Source organism: Brassica rapa, chromosome A03, assembly GCF_000309985.2.
Source record: "Brassica rapa cultivar Chiifu-401-42 chromosome A03, CAAS_Brap_v3.01, whole genome shotgun sequence".
In the NCBI taxonomy this organism is placed as follows: Eukaryota; Viridiplantae; Streptophyta; class Magnoliopsida; order Brassicales; family Brassicaceae; genus Brassica; species Brassica rapa.
Genome location: NC_024797.2, coordinates 11,300,076 through 11,322,388, shown reverse-complemented (window position 1 = coordinate 11,322,388; position 22,313 = coordinate 11,300,076). Strand labels below are relative to the sequence as shown.

General features: G+C 34.6%; 5 protein-coding genes across 9 annotated transcripts; 1 reads left to right on the top strand and 4 right to left on the bottom strand.

Annotated features, from left to right (window-relative positions):
- Window positions 1–640: 640 nt before the first annotated feature.
- Window positions 641–2,963, bottom strand: LOC103858158 (phosphatidate cytidylyltransferase 4, chloroplastic). Of its 2 annotated transcripts, none has more exons than XM_009135458.3 (7): window positions 2,467–2,963; window positions 2,013–2,311; window positions 1,751–1,941; window positions 1,542–1,666; window positions 1,340–1,473; window positions 1,138–1,253; window positions 641–1,057 (listed from the first exon to the last, which is right to left on the bottom strand). In XM_009135458.3, the coding sequence occupies exons 1-7, from the start codon at window positions 2,728–2,730 to the stop codon at window positions 966–968; spliced, it is 1,221 nt and encodes a 406-aa protein (XP_009133706.1). In that variant the 5' UTR covers window positions 2,731–2,963; the 3' UTR covers window positions 641–965. The 2 variants fall into 2 exon arrangements, with proteins under 2 accessions (XP_009133706.1, XP_009133707.1); XM_009135459.3 differs by having other exon boundaries at window positions 2,013–2,281.
- A 52-nt stretch (window positions 2,964–3,015) lies between these two features.
- Window positions 3,016–5,190, bottom strand: LOC103858157 (vesicle-associated protein 1-2). The gene is made up of 8 exons (XM_009135457.3): window positions 4,957–5,190; window positions 4,787–4,857; window positions 4,638–4,719; window positions 4,445–4,560; window positions 4,187–4,351; window positions 4,038–4,088; window positions 3,493–3,570; window positions 3,016–3,385 (listed from the first exon to the last, which is right to left on the bottom strand). The coding sequence occupies exons 1-8, from the start codon at window positions 5,003–5,005 to the stop codon at window positions 3,269–3,271; spliced, it is 729 nt and encodes a 242-aa protein (XP_009133705.1). The 5' UTR covers window positions 5,006–5,190; the 3' UTR covers window positions 3,016–3,268.
- An 876-nt stretch (window positions 5,191–6,066) lies between these two features.
- Window positions 6,067–7,491, bottom strand: LOC103249153 (SPX domain-containing protein 3). The gene is made up of 3 exons (NM_001301880.1): window positions 7,280–7,491; window positions 6,622–6,775; window positions 6,067–6,525 (listed from the first exon to the last, which is right to left on the bottom strand). The coding sequence occupies exons 1-3, from the start codon at window positions 7,484–7,486 to the stop codon at window positions 6,146–6,148; spliced, it is 741 nt and encodes a 246-aa protein (NP_001288809.1). The 5' UTR covers window positions 7,487–7,491; the 3' UTR covers window positions 6,067–6,145.
- Window positions 7,492–9,290: 1,799 nt separating this feature from the next.
- Window positions 9,291–18,188, bottom strand: LOC103858156 (zinc finger protein ZAT4). 3 transcript variants are annotated; one of them, XM_033288816.1, is made up of 3 exons: window positions 15,276–18,188; window positions 10,687–11,396; window positions 9,291–10,559 (listed from the first exon to the last, which is right to left on the bottom strand). In XM_033288816.1, the coding sequence occupies exons 1-2, from the start codon at window positions 15,490–15,492 to the stop codon at window positions 10,696–10,698; spliced, it is 918 nt and encodes a 305-aa protein (XP_033144707.1). In that variant the 5' UTR covers window positions 15,493–18,188; the 3' UTR covers window positions 9,291–10,559; window positions 10,687–10,695. The 3 variants fall into 3 exon arrangements, with proteins under 3 accessions (XP_033144707.1, XP_018512743.1, XP_009133702.2); XM_018657227.2 differs by having other exon boundaries at window positions 10,498–11,396; XM_009135454.3 differs by having other exon boundaries at window positions 10,498–11,402; window positions 15,282–18,188.
- A 276-nt stretch (window positions 18,189–18,464) lies between these two features.
- Window positions 18,465–22,101, top strand: LOC103858155 (ribosome biogenesis protein BOP1 homolog). 2 transcript variants are annotated; one of them, XM_009135451.3, is made up of 12 exons: window positions 18,465–18,870; window positions 18,951–19,166; window positions 19,236–19,390; window positions 19,478–19,595; window positions 19,676–20,043; window positions 20,121–20,223; window positions 20,293–20,443; window positions 20,543–20,675; window positions 20,747–20,853; window positions 20,948–21,012; window positions 21,229–21,781; window positions 21,877–22,101. In XM_009135451.3, exons 1-12 carry the CDS (start codon window positions 18,709–18,711, stop codon window positions 21,960–21,962), a joined length of 2,217 nt encoding a protein of 738 aa, XP_009133699.1. In that variant the 5' UTR covers window positions 18,465–18,708; the 3' UTR covers window positions 21,963–22,101. The 2 variants fall into 2 exon arrangements, with proteins under 2 accessions (XP_009133699.1, XP_009133701.1); XM_009135453.3 differs by having other exon boundaries at window positions 20,954–21,012; window positions 21,877–22,100.
- Window positions 22,102–22,313: the final 212 nt, after the last annotated feature.

Genomic DNA, 22,313 nt, shown 5'->3' with positions numbered 1-22,313 from the left:
TTAATTAAAATGTTAAGACTTTGAAATTTTATAACTTATAAGATATTCAATAATCGATAGATTTATAATTATTGAAGTGAAGACTTCATTTTAGATGTACAGCATGTGGTTTTACAAACAGTATTTTATTATTTTGTTTCCATAGTCTTACACTTTTACAAAATGTTAAAGAATGTGGTTAAAAGCATACAAATTAATGTGTGACATTTCATAAGAAAGGAATAAACTTTGATAGATACAAAATCTTAAGCTGATGCTCTCGCTCCATGGCTCCACCAATATCTTCTTCTTCCCAATCATTTCTTCATTTTCTCATTTTTATCACTATCTTTTGATTCTTTAAAAATAGATTAATCTACTTTTTTGTGTCACACGATTTTAAAAGTCTGCTTGGGAACAACGCATTCTCTCAACCCTACATATTTGTAGTCACTCTTTCTAACTTTCCTTTCTCAATACCTCATTTTAGTTTTTATATATTTTATAACAAAAGGTTCATTTTATAGAAGCAACAAAATGAAAAATCAAATCCCTTGTCTTTGTAGAACAGCGTCAATGGTGGAGTAGTGGTAGACCCATCACCATCAAAATAATTGCAATTCGGCCGTTAATCATGTAATAATTTTAGTGTAATATATAGTTAAGGTCAAACTATCATATAGTTTTTCATTAAATATAAAAAGAGTTCTTAAGAATTGATCACATTTATATATGGAGTACCAAATTCCTATGAATACAAAATTAAATTACTAATTAAAGCCCGACTTTCTTTGGCAACTCAACTGTCAAACATTAACCAAACCCAAACCGGTAGTTGCACTGAACCAGATAGTCACTGTCACATAGGCTCTTACAAGTCTTCTGCATCTCTCAAATGGCAACAACACTGAACCATATTTTTCTTTTTCACAGCTACTTTGTACCGTGGAACCACTTGTAAGTTTTCTTGAAGCTACAGTGGATCATCAAACTCCGTAAAGTCTAAGGGATGTTTTGATGAACGAGTATGCTAATGCACCGGTGAAAATGTAACTATCAACCCTGTCCAATATTCCACCTGCTCCATGGACAAAGAGATTTATTAAGAGGAGGTGTGAATGATCTATGTATTAGTATGTTACGTGGGGAGATTCTTACCATGTCCAGGGATAAGTGAACCAGAGTCTTTGACGCCAGCATCACGTTTGATCATTGATTCAGTAAGATCACCAAAGACTGACCCAAAGAAGTTAATAAACCCAAAAGCAATGGAGCTGAGGATACAAATCAAGTAAAGAAAGTATTTACAAACAGAGAGATGATAAGAAAGAAACTGAGTTTAGATAAAAAACTAAGTAACCTGAACAGAGACTGAGGCCAAGACAGAGACTTAGAGAGTAGAATGGTAATGACTATACAACCAACAAGTCCAGCAAAAGTCCCTTCCCATGTCTTCTTGGGACTAATACTAGTAAGAGGTGTCCTACCAAAAGCCTGCAACTTTTCTATAGTTAAAATCAAATTCAAACCAGTTTTACTAGTTAAAAAAGCTTATTGTTTACCTTGCCACCGAGGAAAGCAAATGTGTCTGTGGCAATCACACCACTGAATGAAATCAACGTTGCCACGAGTCCCACCGTCCACTGAGGTGGACCACCAAGAAAAATTGGCCAAGTCCTTGCAATTCCTAAGAAAGGAGGACAAAGTCTCAAGAGCTTTTATGTTTTTGAGATATAAAAGGAGGGAGAAAAAGAGGTGAGAGAGAGCTTGCCAGTGTTGAGCGCAGGAGCAGCTAAACCACAACGAAGCTTAACCCAGAAACAAGGGAGATAGCCACAGTAAAACAAGCCAAACATTGTACTACTCAGCTGAGAAAAACGTGGGTTTCCTCTCTGTACTAACAAAGCCATTGCAACAACAAACGCTGCGCATGTCACCCATATATCAATGTTACCATAGTACCTAAACAAGAAACTCAGTCTCAAGAAGCAGTCAAAATGGTTAACAACAACAACAAGAGATATTGAACTTACAGTGTAAGTATGGGCATAAGAGCACATATAACGGAGCAAAAACGTGATACGTATCTAGGAGGAGGAGTCATTCCTTTAGCTATGCCTCTACTTCTAACGAGCTCGAAATATTCACGAGAACCGATGAAAACAGAAGCTGCCAAGGCTAATGTGAAAACCCATCCTCCAGCTAAGACAACACCTCCAACAGGTAACCCAATGGCAACACCAAAGATGACTCTTTTCTTAAGCTGGCTTGCTTTCTTCTGCTTCTCTTCTTCTTCAACATTCTGCAAATCGTGGATTCTTTTATCAACTCCCTAGCAAAAAAAAGATGGAAACTTTGAGAGGAATCAGCGAAGGCTCATTGAATCAGACAAAGTGACTACCCTCAATTTCATAAACTAAACTTAAAAATTGAATCTTTATATCTAAAATAGATTCTTGGGAGCGAGCATATAAAGTTACTATTTACCTCTGAGTTGTCATCACCAAGCTGGTTCGATTCAGCTCGAGTAACGGCCGTGAGGAAACGCCGTTTAACAGGAATCCGACCAAGGCGGGAAAGAAACAAAGGTTCGGTTTTGGCATCACGGACCAGACGTAAGCTCGAGTAATCGGAGAAAGGTGGGAGATTTAGGGTTTTCTTAGTGGATACACGGCATGAGCATATACAGAGAGAAGTCGTTAATACCGGTACAGGCTTATTGTACGTACAGACTTTAGCAAAAGACGCCATTGTTTTCTCAGCTGTGACACACGGAAATTAAGACCGAACAAAAGGAGGTGTTCTGTTTGAAACTCGCAATCTCTGAATCACATCATGTCGGAATATCTGTGGGTCTGTGATAAGCTGAATTACTCGGCGAGTTTTGTATTGTAGTAACTAGGAAAAAGGTGAAATTAGCGGTTGGTTAAAACCTTCTAGCTCAGTTAGAGTCTTATAATCCTCACACTGCTGATCAGCGAGGATTTATGTCTACAAGGAAGACAGAGACGACAAGTTAGGGGAGGAGAGAACACATAGAAACAGAATGTCTTTAGGATTACAAAAGTTGAAAAAGATGAAGAAAATTCTAAGTCATATGAAAACTGTAACACAATCAATCCTCTAACGCAACTAGGTTTAAGATTCAAAACTAAAGGTGAAATGACGACGATAAGAGAGGACTGAATGTCCACAGTTTGATTTTTCATTTTCATGTCTTTTGGTGTGTTTTTGGCGAAGCCACTTTTTGATGTGGGTTTTGTGGTATATAGTTTTTCCAAGGTGATCATCATGTCCTCTTCATAATGTATCCCAAGATTAGACCGATAAGTCCCACTAGGAGAACGTACAGGAACGGGATTCCACCACCACTCTGACTTCTATTGCTTCCACGCTTCAACTGCTCCTGCAATCACAAAACAAACAAAAGAAAATGGTTTTTTCATTAAGACTTGTCAAATTTGCAGGTAGTGGTAGTTCAAAGATACACGGGACCAGGTGAAAGTTCCTTACCAATTCTTGTTGAAGTCTGTTGTTCAGTTGAACCGCAGAGTTCTTTTCCTCGGTGAGCCTTGTGATGAGCGCTCTCGCCTGAAATCACACAAGTCGATAGTCATCAAATTTTAAATGTAATAGGAATGACCATATCACCTAAGTACAACGGTAAGTTTTTCCAATTAGTAGCTACTAGCTTTATTGCAAAAGAATAAACTGATTAGTGGAAAGCTAAAATCCAACAGAAGAAGAAACCTTATTCCTCTAGAGTTAGACCACGGTATTGCGGTACCAAACACTACATAAAAGATTGGTCAAAGCGAGAAACAAGGTAAAAGTCTTTACGGTGATAAACACAAAGATTAAAAATCGAAGTGTACAATAAGCGAGCCATTAAATTCCTAATAAGCAGAATGATCTGGATAAGAAAAAAAAACAGCTCTAAAAGACCTGACAGAAAAAAAAGATAATTCCGCAATGATAGAATTAATACTCATGCACGCTCTTTCAGATGCAAAGGTAGCTCAGCTTCTACAAAAGATCAGAAAGATTATAAAAAATACCTCAGAAGGGTTATCCTGAGGTTCAAGCCTGTCCACGCTAAATCTTGGAGCCTAAATTCAAACAAGAAATAGAGCACGATTATTAGAAAAGGAAACGCCTAGCATAGCCAGAAGCGTTCTATTCTATTGAAGCTGAGGTTTATACTTACAGCAGTAAAGTCAGAAGCGGCGTTGTTCCCATTGTCAGAGACAGAAGCTCTTGGTGAAGAGCCTTCTTCTGATCCTTCACGAACCGGTGAAGGTGGTCGTGGTGGATCAACATAGACAACTCTCAATTTAGTCTCCTCAACTCGATGCCCTGCCTCTTTGCTAAACTGCAGCGAGTTCATCAGAAAAAAAAAAAAGAAAAAGAAAAACACAGTGTTAAGTCTCAGAAAACATGAGAGGAGCCCATTTAGAAGCAATACCATGTCAGGAGTAACGTCCTTGGGAGTGACACCGGGAGTAGCGACAACACATTGAAGCAAGAACTTGTCCTTGCACTGCATATCAGCAGGAGCTTCCTTTTGCGCTTGCATCGTCACTAGTTTCCAAAACACAAACAATCAATTCAAACTCTTAATCTCAGAACTAGTAACTTAATTTCTCAAACAATCTAACCAAGAACTTCAGAAGAGGATCTCGGAAGAACAACGCCAGTGTTAGGCCTCACACAATACTTCTTTGGATTCGTCGTTTTAACCTAACAATCGAAAAAACCTTAAGTTACACAGAAGATAATCTTCAAAATTGAAGAAGGATTCATTCACCTTGAAGGCTACATAATTGTCCGTCTTGTTAGCCAAATACAGAGAGCAGGAGATCTGTTTCTTCAATTCAACTACACACAAATCACCAAACCAACCAAAGGCAGATCTATAAGGAGGAGGAAGACATGCGAAGATCATTGAAAATTCGGATATATATATATTGAGCTTACAAGGGAATTGAAGGTCGATAGGGTCGATGTCGAGAAGCGCGTTACTCATTCTGATAAGATCGCCGGCGAATTCACCGGTTCAATCGTTTAGAGTTAAGAGTGGTGGTCGTTGTCGTCGTCGTCGATCGTGGACGGAGAGAGAGAGAGAGAGTTTTGGCGTCTATTTTGAAGGCTGGAGACGATATATGCCCTTCTTCTGATTCAAGGCGCGTCACTAATCGCGGGGGTATAATTGTCATTTAATGCAATGCGTTTTTTTAAAAAGTTTTGACCGGCCAACACGAGGTGCTAAACCACGACCCCCCTTTTAGCTTTCTCTGATCCTTTTTTTTTAATTCTCAAAATATATTATCTAAGTACCAAAAGTAATTACATCAGATCAGAACGAGCAGAATTGAAACTCAAGCGAGAAAAATGTTTATGAGTAAACAATTTTGTTTTCATTAATCGGCAAAATAGTGGGTTTATATACAAACATAACCACGACATAAACCAATCTTTAAACCCAAAAAAGAAAAAAAAAATACTTAAACTATACACGACCATGACTAGATATTCAAGAAAAGACCAGTGTGGTGCGAAGGTTTTTGGAAGCCTACGACGAGTTACAAAATAATTTTACACAATATTTTTTAATAATAGTTTTATTTAAATTCAAATTATATAAATTTTTTGAATTAAAAAGTTTTGAATTATTAAATAAACATTTTCTAAATTTTCTTCACAAAACTTTTATAAACTAAAAAATGAAAATCATGATAAAAATATGAATTCGTAAGAAAATAACAAGGACACAAATTTTAGATTGAAATGTTGGTAGCCGTTAAAAAAGATAAATCTTAGCGTTTAAATTAAATATAATAAACTATATATTCAATATTTTATACTTTTTTTTTACCAAATTCCCATAAATATATAAAATAAATCTAACTAATAGCATATAAAAAAAGACAAATGTACATCAAATATTTGCAGTTTTTGGAAGTAGAATCTTTATTGTTTTATTTAAAATATATAAACCTAGCTATTTCCAACATGGGCCATGAACATTGCTTGCTTTTTTGAGACGTGATATCGCTAAACTTGACTGATTAAAATACGAAATATTAAGACAGTGACATAGTCCGTCTGGTCTAATGACATAGTCAAAACTAAAAACGCTGCTCATATGAAACGTGAGTTACAAATATTACGATAATATCGGGGAAGGGATGTGTATCGGTTGTAGAACGAGATCGAGATCGTAGAGATTAACCGGTGGAAGTGAGAAAGCACTGTACGTAGAGCTCCCTCTTCTCATTTCTCTCATCGTCACCAACGCCGCAACCGTATTCCTAAATATCCCTTCTCCCGCAGCCGCTGAACTCACCGCCGCAGACCGCTCATATCCCCTCTCCGCTTCCGCATTCGACGCCGGAAACACCGCGTCAATCGTCGTCTCCCACTCCCTCACCAGCCTCGACACCAAATCCGTCTTGAAAAATGGTTGATGAAGAACTTTCTGTACAAACGGTGATCGCAATGCTCCTCCTCTTCTCTTGTCGTACTTCTTTAAAATCTTGGCTAATCCTGTAGATAGAATGTTTTTTTTTCTTTATTTCTCCCACCAGACACGCTTGAAGTAAAGATTCTCAGTATTGGTTCAGAGTTATTAAGTTAAATTACCAGTGTAGTTAATGTTGCTGTAACTAACGAGAAGTACCATCTCTCCATGGAAGTTAACAATATCCTTTCTGATCTCACCAATCTCCTCTCTGAACGTTTCATCATCATTGTCTCCGTACTTCTCTACCAATCTCTGAATCCGATATTGCAATTCCTTTAAACATACAATATGTAATTAATTAAACTTGTAGTTCAAACTAAAACATATGTACATTAGTATAATTAACCATTTGTTAAAAAAACATATGGCCAACACCTAATTTGCATAAGAAAATGGATTAAATATTTGTCTTGTCCTGAAAATTATAGCGCAATGAATTGCTAAAAGTTGTTGGATTACTATATAAATCACACTAATATAAATTAAATCCTCCAAAGTTGTTCATATAATAAAATTAATTAATTCTCACTGTATTGAATATTTCCTATGTACTTCACATTCATAGTTTGATAAAATATAGTATTTTATTTAGCAACCAATGATATATTTTTTTGGTAAAATATAGTTATAGTATATAACGACCAATTAAATGATTTATTTATCATACAATTTTTAATAGTGGGAAAGTTAGCTCAGTGATTGGCTAAAAACTTAAAACACATTGTAGCGAGTCAATTCTGATGGTAAAGTGAACAAGAATGATATATGTTATCATACCTTGTGGTGGATGATGAAATCTTCTTCTTGTTCCACAAAGAAAGCATTAAACTTTTCGATCTCGGAGTTCAACAAACCGATGAAGATAAATTCAGCCGGATCTGGAGAAGAGATCAGATTCTTGAGTTCTTTGTAACGTAGAAACTTATCTCGCCACTCCGGCAACGACTCTTGTATTTGTTCTTTAATCCTCTTCCCAAACTTCATCAAAATACAATATTATATATCTTAGGTTTATATTCTTTCTTTTAACTGGAAAAAAGGAAAGAAATGTATTATAATGAGATCTGGGGGAAGAAGAAGTTAATATAGAGATTTATAAATAGTGGTTATGTAATACAGTAACAGAATATGAAAGAGGATATGCTTAGCTTTGGCGTGACCAAGTGTTGTGAAATGTGGCATGTACTAATTAAAGATACGAAATAAAAGTTTAGATTATTGTTGCTGTTGATGTAAAAGATGGCAAAATCCTCAGCATATTCGGTCTCTAAGTTCTGTTTGAGTCTTATGTTTGCATTTCTATGTAAAATAATTTTGAGTTTCTTATCTTTTGACCGGACCTAGAGTATGTTTGGTATATTAGCATTACATTTTTTTCTTGTTGATTTTATGTTTTCTTTTTCAAGGTATAAACTCTAGAATGTGAGGTTGATGATCTTACGATATTTCTACCATATTGATTTAATTTTGTTTGTTTATTTGTGAATGCATGCTGTTGATGTGACCGTGAATCACGTCGTTGAGAGACTGTCGTGCAGAAGGAAAGAAAGAAATTGCCGGGACGTTTGTGAGATTAGAGATGAAAGTGACTAAAATTTGCCCGCAAAATGGTAGTCACGTAGATCTTCGGGAAGCCCTTCGATAAAGAGATTTCAAAGATTCCAAGAGAATCAAGCATGTGTGTTTCGTAGCAAAAACTAAAGGTTTAGCATACCCATTACAATAAGTCAATAAACTTGCCTATTCAAGGCCCGATACTAGCTCATTCTAGGTCCACACGTTGATGAAATTTTATTACTTAAAAGTTAAAACCAAATTTAGTTCTAATTCATCTTTAGTATTTCCATGGTTGCATATTAATAATTAATCAACTCCACAGACATGACTACAGTTTATCGTTCATCACTATATGAACCTTTGATTAGTATTTAGTACATATTTCTCCGGTTACTAAAAAGTAAAAAGCATACTCTAAGTGTACAAGAAAACGTGATTCACTTGTAGAAAAGCATGGCGTAGAAAAAACATCATAGCATACAAAGAAAATTACCAAGTTTTGCAAGGGCATGACCTAAAATGCATATAGTAGATCCTAGTAACAAGGAAACAACATAATGTTCGTTAATATTGTAGTTTATGTTTCAGTTATCTCTCGAAAATGTGAACTCCTGAGTCTTGACCATATATATATATACGTTTTCTTGCATTTCGTGCTCGGCTCAAGAAAACGTCTAAAATGTATGGAAACTGCAAAATAGACATGCAACGTCTAGTTTCAAAAAAAAAAGACATGCAACGTCTTCGATGAACTTCCGTTACCAATGGTTAGAAATTAGAATCCCTATTTGAAATAAATTTGTATTCATAATCAAATCTTACCCGTATATCCAATCCCCGTTATTGGGGGTCATAGTCTAATCCATAACAATGTATGATGTATCATAAGGTATAGATACGGACATTATCGTGGAACTTTGTCTAGATAAAAACTTCTAAACTTTATATGATTTGCCGGAAAAAAAAGAAAACTCCTATATGACTAACGCGTTAATTAATCAAGGGGAATCCATCGATCCACAATTCCAGATTGTATATAGAAATGCATGTTGTCGTGGCTCAGCTAGTCAACTTGGGCTGGGTATATACATTCCGAAAAGAAAAACACTTGTAATAACATATGAACATCTACTTCCTTTTGTTACCAGATGTCAAATATGCGAAGTTGTTATCTCACTTTACTTGTGGTTACCTCTTTGCATTGCATGCGATCTTCATTTTTTGCTAGCTCTATACATTTGACACCTTTCTCTATATGAGTTTCTCTTACATATCATAGCTTTACAGAGAGTGACCTTCACGGACTTCTTTAGTTCTTTAGTATGAACGTATCATATCTACTGGATTTTTCTTCAATTAAATATGTCCAAAACCAGTTATGTGCGTATAAAATCAAATTATAAATTATAATGGGAAAATGAATATTTATCCATTTATACCAGTTTAAAACTCTATGAAAACGTAATCTTATAAAAACAAAACTTAAGCTAAATGAAGTAATTTTCCCCACCGTTTTTATAACTTATTATAGCGTTTTTGTTGTTGTTGTGCGTGTTCGCTCTTTTCGTAGACAAGTATAGAGAGGAAGTTCGTGTCAGTGTGGACAAGATCTACTTACTCTACTGGCAAAGCAAATGAATAAAATCGACTTACATATTTGAGACCTAAAAGGATTTAATAAGAAACAAATAAAACTCTTGAAAACTTACTAACGTTTTTGGTACGCTTAGTCCGTTCCTTTCATATAACCGTAATCATTCGATATATACTGTATATTGAAATATTCTTGAAAATTTACCAAAAAAGAGAAAGTCCCATTGAATATTCTATTTCTTTTAAAAATGAAAAATAGATTAGTGATACTTTGTAAACACTAAACCCAAGTGATTAGCCAATAGCCACCAAACAAATCATGGATTAATGATTTTTTCTTTGTAAACACTAGTGAGTAGCCACCAAACTGCGTAATAAGACTAGTTGAACCATCACAACCACTTTAAATCACAACTTTGTTGATATCTATTGGGTGGCGACTATGAACATTAGTTTTGATTCCAAATCATAACTAAAGAATAAAGTATACGTGAAGAATAATTCTAATGTGGTGGTAGTTCAAAACCCATAAGGCCAAATTTGATTCTATAGTGAAAATGATATATGAAAATGTATTAAGTTTCAAAAAAAAAAAAACTAAAGTTGATCTCTTCCTTTTTAGATTTGACTTTCTTTTTTTCTTCTAATAGTAGGCCAAAGAGATAGATGAAGTGGGCAATCTCTAGCTCTTAAAATTGTACAGTAATACCTAAATCAAGAACTGATATGATTCAGTTATACCTAAAACAAGCTGTGAATAACTTTATAGAAACACTTCATGATTCTTCTTCTAATCACTAGTGACAATTAAATGCTCTTTGAATTAGGCCAACACGAAGTGAGGCTAGTAGTGAAAGACTTGGCGTTCGAACATGTAAAAGTAGCCTCTTTTGCAGTTAAACATAGTCTTAATAACAAAAACAAATAAAATTGTTTTCAGAGTTTGATCAAACCAAAAAGAATAATAATAACCGAATAATATATATTTTTTTTAAAGAAAAAAATTGACAACTCGTATCACGCAAAGCTGTTACCTTTCGTTTTCACCATTCATTGAACACGATAGAGGTTTCATCATCTTCGTTTGGTGCAGGAAGATTAAGATCTATCATCCTCTGTTTCACTGATACTTCTTCTTCTTCTTCTTCTTCTTTAATGCTTCGAACACTTTGATTTACAGACAATTCTCTTCTTGATCCGATGTTGTTGCTTCCGTGAGACCTCTTATGACCACCAAGCGCTTGTCCTGAAGTGAAAACCCTAAAACAGATCGGACATTGATGAACTTTCTCGCTCTCTGTTAGTGTTTTCTCATGCTCTGTTTTCGTCGACGTCATTGTTGTGAAAGTCTTGTTCTTTTTGTGGCTTGCTCTGTGCCCTCCTAATGCTTGATACGAATTGAACACTTTACCACAAGTCTCGCACTTGAATCTTCCTCTTCCTCCTCTGTTCTTGCTCGGTTTGTAATCTTCACGTTCATCATCTTCTTCTTCTACTACAATCGTCTTCTTCTTCTGTTGCTTCCACTTGTCTCTCGAGAGCATAATGAGACAAAAGGCGAGATCTTCCTCCGTCGTCGTGTCAGAAGCTGAGCTGTGATGTTCTGGCTCTGTCACCACCTCACCACCGGGTTGACTCGTTCTCACCTTCTTGAAGTCGTCGAAATCGAACGATCCGAGCTTCCTAGTACGCTTGGAACGTTTCCGAGTTGGGTTCATCCTTGAGGACTCGGTTTCGCTTTCGAACTCTCTGTAAGAACCTTATTTTACTACCATAAGACAACTGATATTTGTAAAGAATAATAAGAACATAAACTAAAATTTCAATACCAAAATATAAAAATAAAGAAGAATTGCAGAGTCGAGATAGTTAATCTCTTTCCTTAAATCTTTAAACGCCCCGTAGTGTGACGGTTTTATGGCGCTCAGATTCCCAAGATACAACTGCAGCATTGTTTCTGTTTACCATCACCGAAAAACAGAATCTATCGAACCTATTTCTGTGATGTACTCTCAGACTCAAAAGAATAAAAAATACTAGCATAACTATTCTGAGTGGGAGAAATGTTCTTGATTGTATGAATGTGTGTGTTTTCTAAATGGCTCACAAGCCTTTATATAGAAATATAATGAGAAGCACAAGTTTCATTTTTCAACACAAAAATGAAACCTCCATAGTGCACTAATGGAGTTTTTAATTCTTGTCATTATTATGTGAATTTATTCCACATTTTGACCAAGAAATTAAAGAATAAAATTATTATTGTTTTGACCAATTCAAACAAAATAATATACTTTAAAATGGATTTCTTTTTTATATTTTATCAATATAAAAGATCAACATATATTTGGTTTATAAGATTAAGTCAATGAACATGAAGTCCAACTAACAAATCAAAAAACCCAAATCCAAGTTCAAATATCCAATGTGTGTATTTGCTTCTTTATACAAGTTTTTCAAATCACACACATTAGAACTCCATTTCTCATTCAAATAAAACTTCTTTTTTTGACATATGAATACATTATTCATAATGTTCAAAAAATAGTTCCAACAATCCCCCACATGAATAGAAATGACTCTAGACACTAGACGACTCGACAGACTTTCTAGACAAGACTCAACTTCCTAGACAAGACTCGACAAGACCTAACTAAGGACTTTTGAGAGTACAAACGAAAAATCCACTGCATGATGAGTTGGTAGCAATTTTTCAGCCTTGAACCAGTCATTGTTAATAGCTATCGGATTTACTCGGCCAGGAGGTGGCCATGATGTCTTGAACCTCCCGGGCTTTGGTGTAAACCTAGACAATAGCCATAACACAGCTTCATTCTCTCACAGAATTAGGTTCTCTATTGTGTTCATTTTGGCCGTGAACAGTCTTGGTTAATCATGAGTGAACTTGGAGAATATAGCCTTTCCTTCATTCTCCTAGAAACGGCCCCATTTCACACTCACAAGGTGATTTGCCATTAACTTTGTTTAGAGGAGTATCATGTACTACTCCATTCATATCTCAAAGCTATGGACACAAATCATTAAAAGCTAATGCTTATCCTGTATTCCTTACATGTAGCACTGTTTAATCATCATAGAAATTGGGTATAGACCGAAGTCTTACAGTGCTTTGGGCAGACTTAGTTTCACTTAGTTGTCTCCTTGAACGTATTTCTTGGGATCTCCAGTCAGTTAGGTAGAGTTACCGCGAAACCTCATCTTAATTCACAGGCGACCCATTCCTTTTGATGATATAACAATTTGATCTCATGACACACCTTTAATTAAAGGATCCTAGGTTGTCACCATAGTGAACATAATCTCTTGAGATTAGTCGAGATCAATTGTCTAATGATTTTTGTCATCTTTTATTCAAGATACAATTAACTATTATACACAAAACTCAGTGTATGACACTAGTTTGTTTTTTTTTAATAAAAAAAAAATATATTGTGATAACTATCACTAAGTTCATTTGGCCTCTTGCCAACGACTTTATATGGTAAGCAAAGCTTCCCCCCACATTTCTTGAGATAGCTCAAAACATGCATAATTACATTTAACATCTCTTAAGAGTTTAGAAAATTAATCTACAACTCCTTTAGATTTAAATGAATTAAAAGCAATTTCAAAAATTATTACAATTTTCTTGAAAAATGTGTTTCATTCTTAGAAATTCACATTTTACATCCAACTATTTTCATAGTTTTCTTAAGTTGATTTATAAATCCAACTTGTATGTTTTGGATCTTTCCAAACACATATTTTGCTTTTTAGCAAATAAACATATCATTACAAGATATTATTTTACCATCAAAACCATTATATGATTATTTTCAACCATATTGACTTTATAAACTACAATACACATGTTAGTTTCAGTCATATTGGTCTGAAAATTCTCATTGTTTTTGTATGGTCAATCTTTTTACAACTAGCGTTTAAGCATTGACAAAATATGAATGTTTTGATCATTATCAACAACATTATCTTTTCTAAATGAAAAATGATTCTTATGTGGCAGACCTCTCCCAAACTTAATTTGGGGCGTCGACTCACGAATCCATTTCCATTTATACAACATGATTCCTTAAGAATCAAAATGTTCTTTCTGACAACGGTTTCACCATATTTTTGAAACTTGAATCATTTTTTTTTTCTCTTGATCAAACACTTAATAATCAAAATTAAGTTGTTCCAAAAAATCTGAAACAGAAATAAAAAACGTTAGCATTCTTGATAACTAAAACACATAATTATCTTTAGCCAAGTCAAAGCATTAACAGATTTTGAACAAATAAATTATTTGATCATGTAAACTGACGAATTTGATCACAACTAAATGCAAAACAAATACACAAAGTAAATGCATTAAAAGCTTTAAAAAAAAAAAAAGCCACAAGAACAAACGCTCCACACTTGCTAATATATGCAAGATCATACAAGTCACACTTTTGTTTCAAAATAATTTTAAAAATCAAGCGAAAGTGCAACACGACGGTTTCAACACGTCAAAAGACAAATCAAATCAAATTGTTTTTTTTTTCTTTCAGAAAATCTGTAACTAATGATCAACGCTTGATGATAAAGAAGATTCACAGAAAAACAATAGCTAAGATTATTATAAGAAATCCCTGCGCATGATCGATCTGAAAAGATCATAACAATTGCTTTTTCATCACCATGAATTCTCGAATTCCTGTTTTTATGATAAACAAGATCCGATTCCAGCATCTTTAACCTGTTCTTAAAAAAAACTTTTAACAAATATCAGTATTGTTAGTGCAAAAGCATAAACAATATTTAAAGATTTAAGAGTGTAAGAACCTTATTTTACTACCATAAGACAACTGATATTTGTAAAGAATAATAAGAACATAAACTAAAATTTCAATACCAAAATATAAAAATAAAGAAGAATTGCAGAGTCGAGATAGTTAATCTCTTTCCTTAAATCTTTAAACGCCCCGTAGTGTGACGGTTTTATGGCGCTCAGATTCCCAAGATACAACTGCAGCATTGTTTCTGTTTACCATCACCGAAAAACAGAATCTATCGAACCTATTTCTGTGATGTACTCTCAGACTCAAAAGAATAAAAAATACTAGCATAACTATTCTGAGTGGGAGAAATGTTCTTGATTGTATGAATGTGTGTGTTTTCTAAATGGCTCACAAGCCTTTATATAGAAATATAATGAGAAGCACAAGTTTCATTTTTCAACACAAAAATGAAACCTCCATAGTGCACTAATGGAGTTTTTAATTCTTGTCATTATTATGTGAATTTATTCCACATTTTGACCAAGAAATTAAAGAATAAAATTATTATTGTTTTGACCAATTCAAACAAAATAATATACTTTAAAATGGATTTCTTTTTTATATTTTATCAATATAAAAGATCAACATATATTTGGTTTATAAGATTAAGTCAATGAACATGAAGTCCAACTAACAAATCAAAAAACCCAAATCCAAGTTCAAATATCCAATGTGTGTATTTGCTTCTTTATACAAGTTTTTCAAATCACACACATTAGAACTCCATTTCTCATTCAAATAAAACTTCTTTTTTTGACATATGAATACATTATTCATAATGTTCAAAAAATAGTTCCAACACTCTCCGCAATTCACATGATGATCTTCTTCTTCTTGCTCATCAGACGAAGAAGAAGCATCGGACTCTGTCTCCTCACTGAGTTGACTCGGCCGTTCAGTTAATTCATAAAGCTCACGTTTTGAAGGGAGAGCAAGCATGTGAGATCTCATGTGACCACCTAAAGCTCTTCCATTGAGGAAGCTCTTGAAGCAAAACCTGCACTTGTATCTCTCCATCTTCAATACAAAAAGCTTTTTTGGAGTTATCTCTCACAAAGAAAGAGAGAAGAAGAAGTAGAGAAGCTACAAAAGGAGAGTAGGTAACAAAAGCGTTCTGCTTCTACAGCCAACGAACTAATAAGAAGACGAAGAGAAGAATTAAAAAGAGAAATCAAAACTTTTAAAAACAGTAAAATTCATTAATTAATTCAATCAAAAAACGGAAAAAAAAAAGAAAGAGTAAAATTTGTTATTTTGAATAATCTAATAAAAGCGTTTGCCATGAAAGGGTGAAGAACGGACAATGTAACATGCGAGCTTTGCCCGTTTCTGAAACAACAACAAAAAAAAAAAACTAATCTTCACATTTCCTGTACTACCCTTCTTAAAAATAGGAAATGTTCTATTTTAACACCTTCAGACACTATAAGTTGTCTATTTTTGGCGCAAAATAATTAATTAACTTACCAATCTATTAAGGGCACTTTTGGTATTATACAAGGTGATGTCTTTTTTTTTTCCCTTCTTGTTGTTGTAACGAGTCAGGACAGGACCAGAACAAAGCGTTGTCCAAAAACGAGGGGAAGAATGTTTAACACTTTATGGCTGTCAGTTCTTCAGTTTGTGACCGCCACGTACTAATTTTAACGACGCTTATAAAACATATCCTCACCCACCGGTAACTTTATCTCTGTAATGTAACAAAAAATTTAAATAAATAGATAAACTTTTCAGTTTTAGCCAACTGTCAAGTGACCATGTCTCTTAGCAAGTTATAAGCAAGCATGATTCTAATACCCACTTAATCTTAGTATAATCTTAGTTTAATTCCACTAATCACTCGAATTAAGACGCTTAGGAATGCCAAAAATTGTGAAAAGATTGGTTTTCTCCTTTAATTTTGGATCTTCAAAGCTACAAAACAATGAGAAAAAGTCAAGTGTCCATAATTTTCGCTTCATCAATAACACTGCCACACGTTCTTGTTCAACAAATCAAATATACCAACTCAAGTCCATTAAACTTAAACCAAAGATTGACAAAACAAAAAGGAGTAGACAATAGAAGATGTGAGCTAGTTGTTTTTTTCAAAGTGTATTCTCTTAAGCTACAAACACATTTAACTTTGGACCCACTAAATTTTATGCCTTTGGTTTAAAACAAACCTAACCATCTCACTTTATTTTCTGGTAGCACTGTACTAAACGTGATCAAACAACCCACACAGCGATCATGTGATCTTTTTGGATTCATTGAACTGATAATTCGAAGACTAAATCATCCACAAGGGTAAAAAAAAGTTGTAGTTTTACTTGTAAAGTGCATGGTAGATCACAAATCTCGAATCAAGTTAAAGCTAAACGTTCCATAATTGTAGGTTACAAAAACAATAAATATACTCAAGGAACTTACTTAGGAAGGTAATTTAACACACAAGGACTTTTATTTTTAACTGAAAGTTAGAGATCTTTTGAATCAAAAGTGTGGAAGCAATTCACATACGCAAAGTGTTAAAGTTGCGATTCTTCTTCAATGGCATGACTTAATGGTGGTGCCAAACCACTTACGCTACTCTCTTAAAGGAAAAAAAACTCACCATTTCTTTTAATTTTCAGTTGACTTGTCACGTTAGAACTTCATATTAATATTTCATTATTATTATTATTATTTTTTAATATTTCATTATTAATAAAGTATAGTAAGCATACATATATGTGTTACTTATTTCCAGCATGTAACATTGGGTTCCTAGATATTAATCACTTTTACACATTAATCAAATTGTTTGATGAGCGAATAGACGTAGCAACACTCTTCATGAAGTCAACTGATAAAATGCGTAAAATATACAGAAAATAAAAATAAAAATTGGTTTTTATTCAATATTAGTTATCTTTCCATAGTTGACTGAATGAAATAAGGAGTTCATTAAGAGAGCTTGATCTTGAGATTTTTATGATTTATAGACAATTTCAATAAATTTTGCTTTTAACAATTTATAAACTTTATTTTTGTATGTATTATTAATTCTTAAAATTTGGAGGATTGTAAGTTAATGTTTCAAGTGCCTATATTAAAACTGAACAAGAGTCCATCACAATCAAAAAACTATAGAGGTTATATACTGATACTGCTATCGGATCTTTATTTCGCGTGAAAACCGAAAGTTCTACTAGTTCGTAGTTAGTAGAAAAAAAAGACTGCAATATAAAATTCTACTAGTTCATACTTCATAGTCAGTAAAGCCGGTTAAAATTTATTTTTCAATAAATAATCAAAAAGAATTTTGGGTTTATTGTATAATACATTTTAGCATTCTTCCATTTTATGCTTGTAAATTCATGTATGTTGCTCTTCTTCTTGCTGCATTCTCTCACCGTAACATATGCAATTCTTATTAACATAAGAGTACTCACAATGGGGGTGGGGGTTGAATACCCTACAATGGGATTGGTGATATTTTGTAGCTCATCGAGGTGATTTCAACGGTGTTGTAAAGTTTAACATGTTGATAAAATTTTATGTAGTTCGGCTTAGCCAGGTGGTGCAAATTGAATGTGTAGAATATAATAATATTTTTTAAAAAATATAACAGTTTTATGATCTATAAATAGAGACTAATCTAATTTCACTTGGATACAAAAGGAAAAAACATCATTTTCAATATAATCAACTACTTTTGTGTTTTAAATCTTTTTATTAGATAGATTCCAATAATATTTTTTTAACATTCAAAATTCTTCTTATTAAAAGTTATGTTATTTTAATTTTTAAGTTAACTATAATAAAATATTATTATAGTTATTATATTATAAAAGATAAAAGTATAAATTGAAAATGGTGAAGTAGGGTGTTCAATTTTTTTAAACAAAATATTGTACATGTTAAAAATAAAATGAGTGTTGAATAAATTAGCTAGACGAAAGAGGAGATAATATGAAATGTTAAAAAAAGTATTTGAAAATGAAATGAGCTTAGACGACAAAAAGATAAAAATAAAATGAAATGAGCCTTGTATATGGTCTAACTAAAAGTAAATAAGAGAACTTGCCGAAGAAAGCCCATTAAAATAGTGAGGCCCATAACAATTTGTTTTGTACAACGGCCCGTAACAGTTAAAGAAGAAAATAACGAACCTAAAACCCTAAATCTTCTTCCTCCCCTCAACTGCAACTGCAACTGCAACAGAGGTTTTTCCTCAGACCAAACCCCTCTACCTCTCTTTCAGCACCGATGACGAAGAAGAGCCAAGGAGCTAACGAAGACCAAGTGAAAGAACCCATGAGAAAAATCGTCCCTTTAAAATCTCAGAAAGAAGCAAAGGAAGTGAAAAGCTCCAAAGAGGAAGAAGACCTTCTCTTAGACTCCGGCACTGATTCCGATTACGACGGAGATGTATTCTTCATCTTCTTCCCTTTCTCCTTCATACCTTCGACCTCCTTCTTTGGTTAACTCTGTGTGTTTGTGATGTTCAGAGCTTGTCAGGCTCTTTAAACTCCGATGACTTCGACTCCGACATCTTCGACTCCGAGGATGACTTCGATTCTCATAGAGAGACACAAGATGATTCAGGTCACGACGGCTCAGATGAAGTGATAGATAGTGAGAATGGCGAGGAGGAAGATGGGAGTGATGATGAAGGCTCTGAGCAACGTGAAGTAGCCGAAGAGAGCGATTCATCAGAAGATGAGGTGGATGCTTCTCCTCTATAACACTTTATAAATTATATACAAAAGTTTTTATCTTGTTAAATCTGTTAGGTTGCTCCAAGGAACACAGTTGGAGATGTTCCATTGGAATGGTACAAAGACGAGAAACATATCGGTTATGACATCACTGGTAAAAAGATCACCAAGAAGGAGAAACGAGACAAGCTTGACTCTTTTCTTGCAACTATGGATGACTCCAAGAACTGGTCTGTTTCAATATTTCTCTGGTCATTTTTGGGTGTATATAAGTTAGATAGTAAACACTATGCTGATGTAAGTTAGTAACACTTTAGGCGCAAAGTTTACGATGAGTATAATGACGAGGAAGTGGAGCTGACTAAAGAAGAGAGCAAACTCATTCGTAGAATGCTCAAAGGAGAAGCTCCACATGCTGACTTTGATCCATATGCGGTATGTTTGTAGTTTTATGTGTATAGCTCTTATCTCAAAGATTTGGACCTTTTGATTGATTCTCTTGGTGGTGGTATCAGCCTTATGTTGACTGGTTCAAATGGGACGATGCGATACATCCGCTCTCAAGTGCACCGGAACCCAAGAGAAGGTTCATCCCTTCTAAATGGGAAGCCAAAAAAGTTGTTAAGTTGGTTAGAGCGATAAGGAAGGGGCTGATCAAGTTTGATAAGCCTGAAGAGGAACCTAATGTGTACCTCTTATGGGGTGATGATTCAGCTTCAGATCAAAAGAGCAAGCACTTGACTTATATTCCTCCACCCAAACTAAAACTTCCAGGACACGAGGAATCTTACAATCCTTCTTTGGAGTACATTCCATCAGAGGAAGAGAAAGCCTCTTATGAGTTGATGTATGAGGAAGATCGTCCAAAGTTCATTCCTAAAAGGTATGTAAAGCTTTGTTCACTAGTTGTCTTTGGTATTTGCTAGCTGAAGCCTCATGGTAAAATTTATATGTGCATAGGTTTACATCTCTGAGAAGCATCCCAGCATATGAGAATGCACTAAAGGAATCTTTTGATCGTTGTTTGGATCTTTACCTATGTCCCAGAGTCCGAAAGAAGAGAGTGAGTACTTAATTTGATCATCTCTTTTTCTGTGTTTTTTTAATCTCACAGTGTGTTTTGTTTCTTCAGATAAACATTGATCCTGAATCTTTGAAGCCTAAGCTACCTAGTAGGAAGGATCTTAGACCTTATCCAAACTCATGTTACCTTGAGTATAAAGGCCATACAGGACCTGTTACTTCCATATCCACTGAATGTTCTGGCCAGTGGATAGCCTCAGGTATATCATTTACTGTTTTGCATCCAATCTTCTTGAGCTTTCTTTTGTTTTGCACGATGCCAATCTTTGTATTCATTTTTCTTTTTCTGTTCTTCAAAGGTTCAACTGATGGATCTGTTCGTATATGGGAAGTGGAGACTGGTAGATGCCTTAAGGTCTGGCAGTTTGATGAAGCTGTTAAGTGTGTTGCCTGGAATCCTCTTCCTGACTTTCCAATTCTAGCCGTCGCCATGTGAGTTGGGATCTTTGAGAGTTTATTTATCAGCTTCTGTATTCTGAAACCATCATATTTCACATTTGCAGGGGAGTAGATTTGTTTTTCCTGAACACTGAACTTGGCACTGATGAGGAACAACAAAGGATTGAAGAGCTGCTTCGCTTAGATAACCTTCCAGAACTTGATGAAGCTGGTAAGCGTCTCAGTATACACACCAACATGTTTGTAAGAAAATTATTAACTCCTCTCCTTATTTGTGTATTTCTTGATGCACCATGTTATCATAGCTGCAGCAATTGCAAAGTGGCTTCCAGATGAGAAATATCGAGGGATCAAGATAAGACACTTCAAGGTACACATTTACTTTAGAAAAGTCCTTGTTTGCAACTAGTCATATTTGTAATATTTAATATTTATATTTATTTTAATTATGTATCATATATTTTTTTTTTTAAAATGTATATTGAACTAGGTTTGACCCGGTTGAACCATATTGAAATGACCAAATAATTATATTTTAAAAACATTGACTTTAACTGGTTTGGTTATTTCATATTATGTATTTCAGAACCTATCATATATTGACTGGCATCCAAGAGGAGACTACCTCTCAGCAGTCATGCCAGGCGGAGAAACGCGAGGTGTTGTAATACACCAGCTCTCAGCACATTCAACAAAAAGGCTCCCAATAAAGATGCGTGGACTTCCAGTGTGCACACTTTTTCATCCCAATCACCGTGGCTTATTCATCATCGCCACTAAAAAGTACGTGCGTGTTTACAATCTTCACAAGAACGGGGAGCCTATAAAGAAGCTTGAGACAGGGCTGAGAGAAATCTCATCAATGGCGATTCATCCTGGTGGTGATAATCTGGTAGTTGGAAGCAAAGAAGGGAAGATGTGTTGGTTTGACATGGACCTGTCTTCGAAACCGTACAAGATTCTCAAGAATCATCCTAAAGACATTACCAATGTGGGGTTTCACCGTTCGTATCCGTTGTTTGCTTCGTGCTCGGAGGATTCAACAGCTTATGTGTTCCATGGAAAGGTTTATAGTGATCTTAATGAGAATCCTTTGATTGTGCCGTTGGAGATTCTAAGAGGCCATTCTTCAAAAGGAGGTCAGTTTTTATTCTCCGTCAATCATATGTGTTTCGATTCTTTAAGAGATTAAGAGGTTAATTCATATTAAGGGTTTTGAATTTTTTGATGGCAGGAGTCTTGGACTGCAAGTTTCATCCAAGGCAGCCATGGCTATTCACGGCAGGTGGTGACTCAGTTATCAAACTTTATTGCCATTAAGTTTATTCCAAGCCCTATTTTTTTTGACATTTGCAAGTTGTATTCGCCTCTCACATTGGCTTAACTTTTTGTATTGGAAAGTTATTTGTAAGACTTGTCCTATTTCAGTAAGCTTGGATGGGATGGTTTTGGTATGGTTTACAAGGTATATAAACGAGATGAGCAAACACTTAGGTTTTAGTGCGTCTTTGAGTAACCAGATGTGGCGTAGTGGCTAAGCTACATATGGTCTGATATGTTAATTGTTTCTTTACACGATGAAAATGGTAAGAAAAATATAAGGTGAATTTTGCAAGAAATAAAATGTAGGAATTACTGAACATTTTGTTTTTCTTTTCAATAATTTCTTTG

Excerpts from the sequence above, each read along its gene's own strand:
- LOC103858157 (XM_009135457.3), bottom strand. The coding sequence starts at position 5,005 with ATGAGTAACGCGCTTCTCGACATCGACCCTATCGACCTTCAATTCCCT. Across the intron at positions 4,858-4,956 it reads TATCGACCTTCAATTCCCTT|TTGAATTGAAGAAACAGATC; the intron begins GTAAGCTCAATA and ends ATTTGTGTGTAG. Across the intron at positions 3,386-3,492 it reads ACAGACTTCAACAAGAATTG|GAGCAGTTGAAGCGTGGAAG; the intron begins GTAAGGAACTTT and ends TTGTGATTGCAG.
- LOC103858155 (XM_009135451.3), top strand. The coding sequence starts at position 18,709 with ATGACGAAGAAGAGCCAAGGAGCTAACGAAGACCAAGTGAAAGAACCC. Across the intron at positions 20,854-20,947 it reads TCCAGAACTTGATGAAGCTG|CTGCAGCAATTGCAAAGTGG; the intron begins GTAAGCGTCTCA and ends ATGTTATCATAG. Across the intron at positions 21,013-21,228 it reads TCAAGATAAGACACTTCAAG|AACCTATCATATATTGACTG; the intron begins GTACACATTTAC and ends TATGTATTTCAG.
- LOC103858156 (XM_033288816.1), bottom strand. The coding sequence starts at position 15,492 with ATGGAGAGATACAAGTGCAGGTTTTGCTTCAAGAGCTTCCTCAATGGA. Across the intron at positions 11,397-15,275 it reads TCATGTGAATTGCGGAGAGT|TCGAAAGCGAAACCGAGTCC; the intron begins GTTGGAACTATT and ends CTTACAGAGAGT.
- LOC103249153 (NM_001301880.1), bottom strand. The coding sequence starts at position 7,486 with ATGAAGTTTGGGAAGAGGATTAAAGAACAAATACAAGAGTCGTTGCCG. Across the intron at positions 6,776-7,279 it reads ATTTCATCATCCACCACAAG|GAATTGCAATATCGGATTCA; the intron begins GTATGATAACAT and ends GTATGTTTAAAG. Across the intron at positions 6,526-6,621 it reads CAGCAACATTAACTACACTG|GATTAGCCAAGATTTTAAAG; the intron begins GTAATTTAACTT and ends TTCTATCTACAG.
- LOC103858158 (XM_009135458.3), bottom strand. The coding sequence starts at position 2,730 with ATGGCGTCTTTTGCTAAAGTCTGTACGTACAATAAGCCTGTACCGGTA. Across the intron at positions 2,312-2,466 it reads TTGGTGATGACAACTCAGAG|GGAGTTGATAAAAGAATCCA; the intron begins GTAAATAGTAAC and ends TTTTTTTGCTAG. Across the intron at positions 1,254-1,339 it reads TGGCCTCAGTCTCTGTTCAG|CTCCATTGCTTTTGGGTTTA; the intron begins GTTACTTAGTTT and ends TTGTATCCTCAG.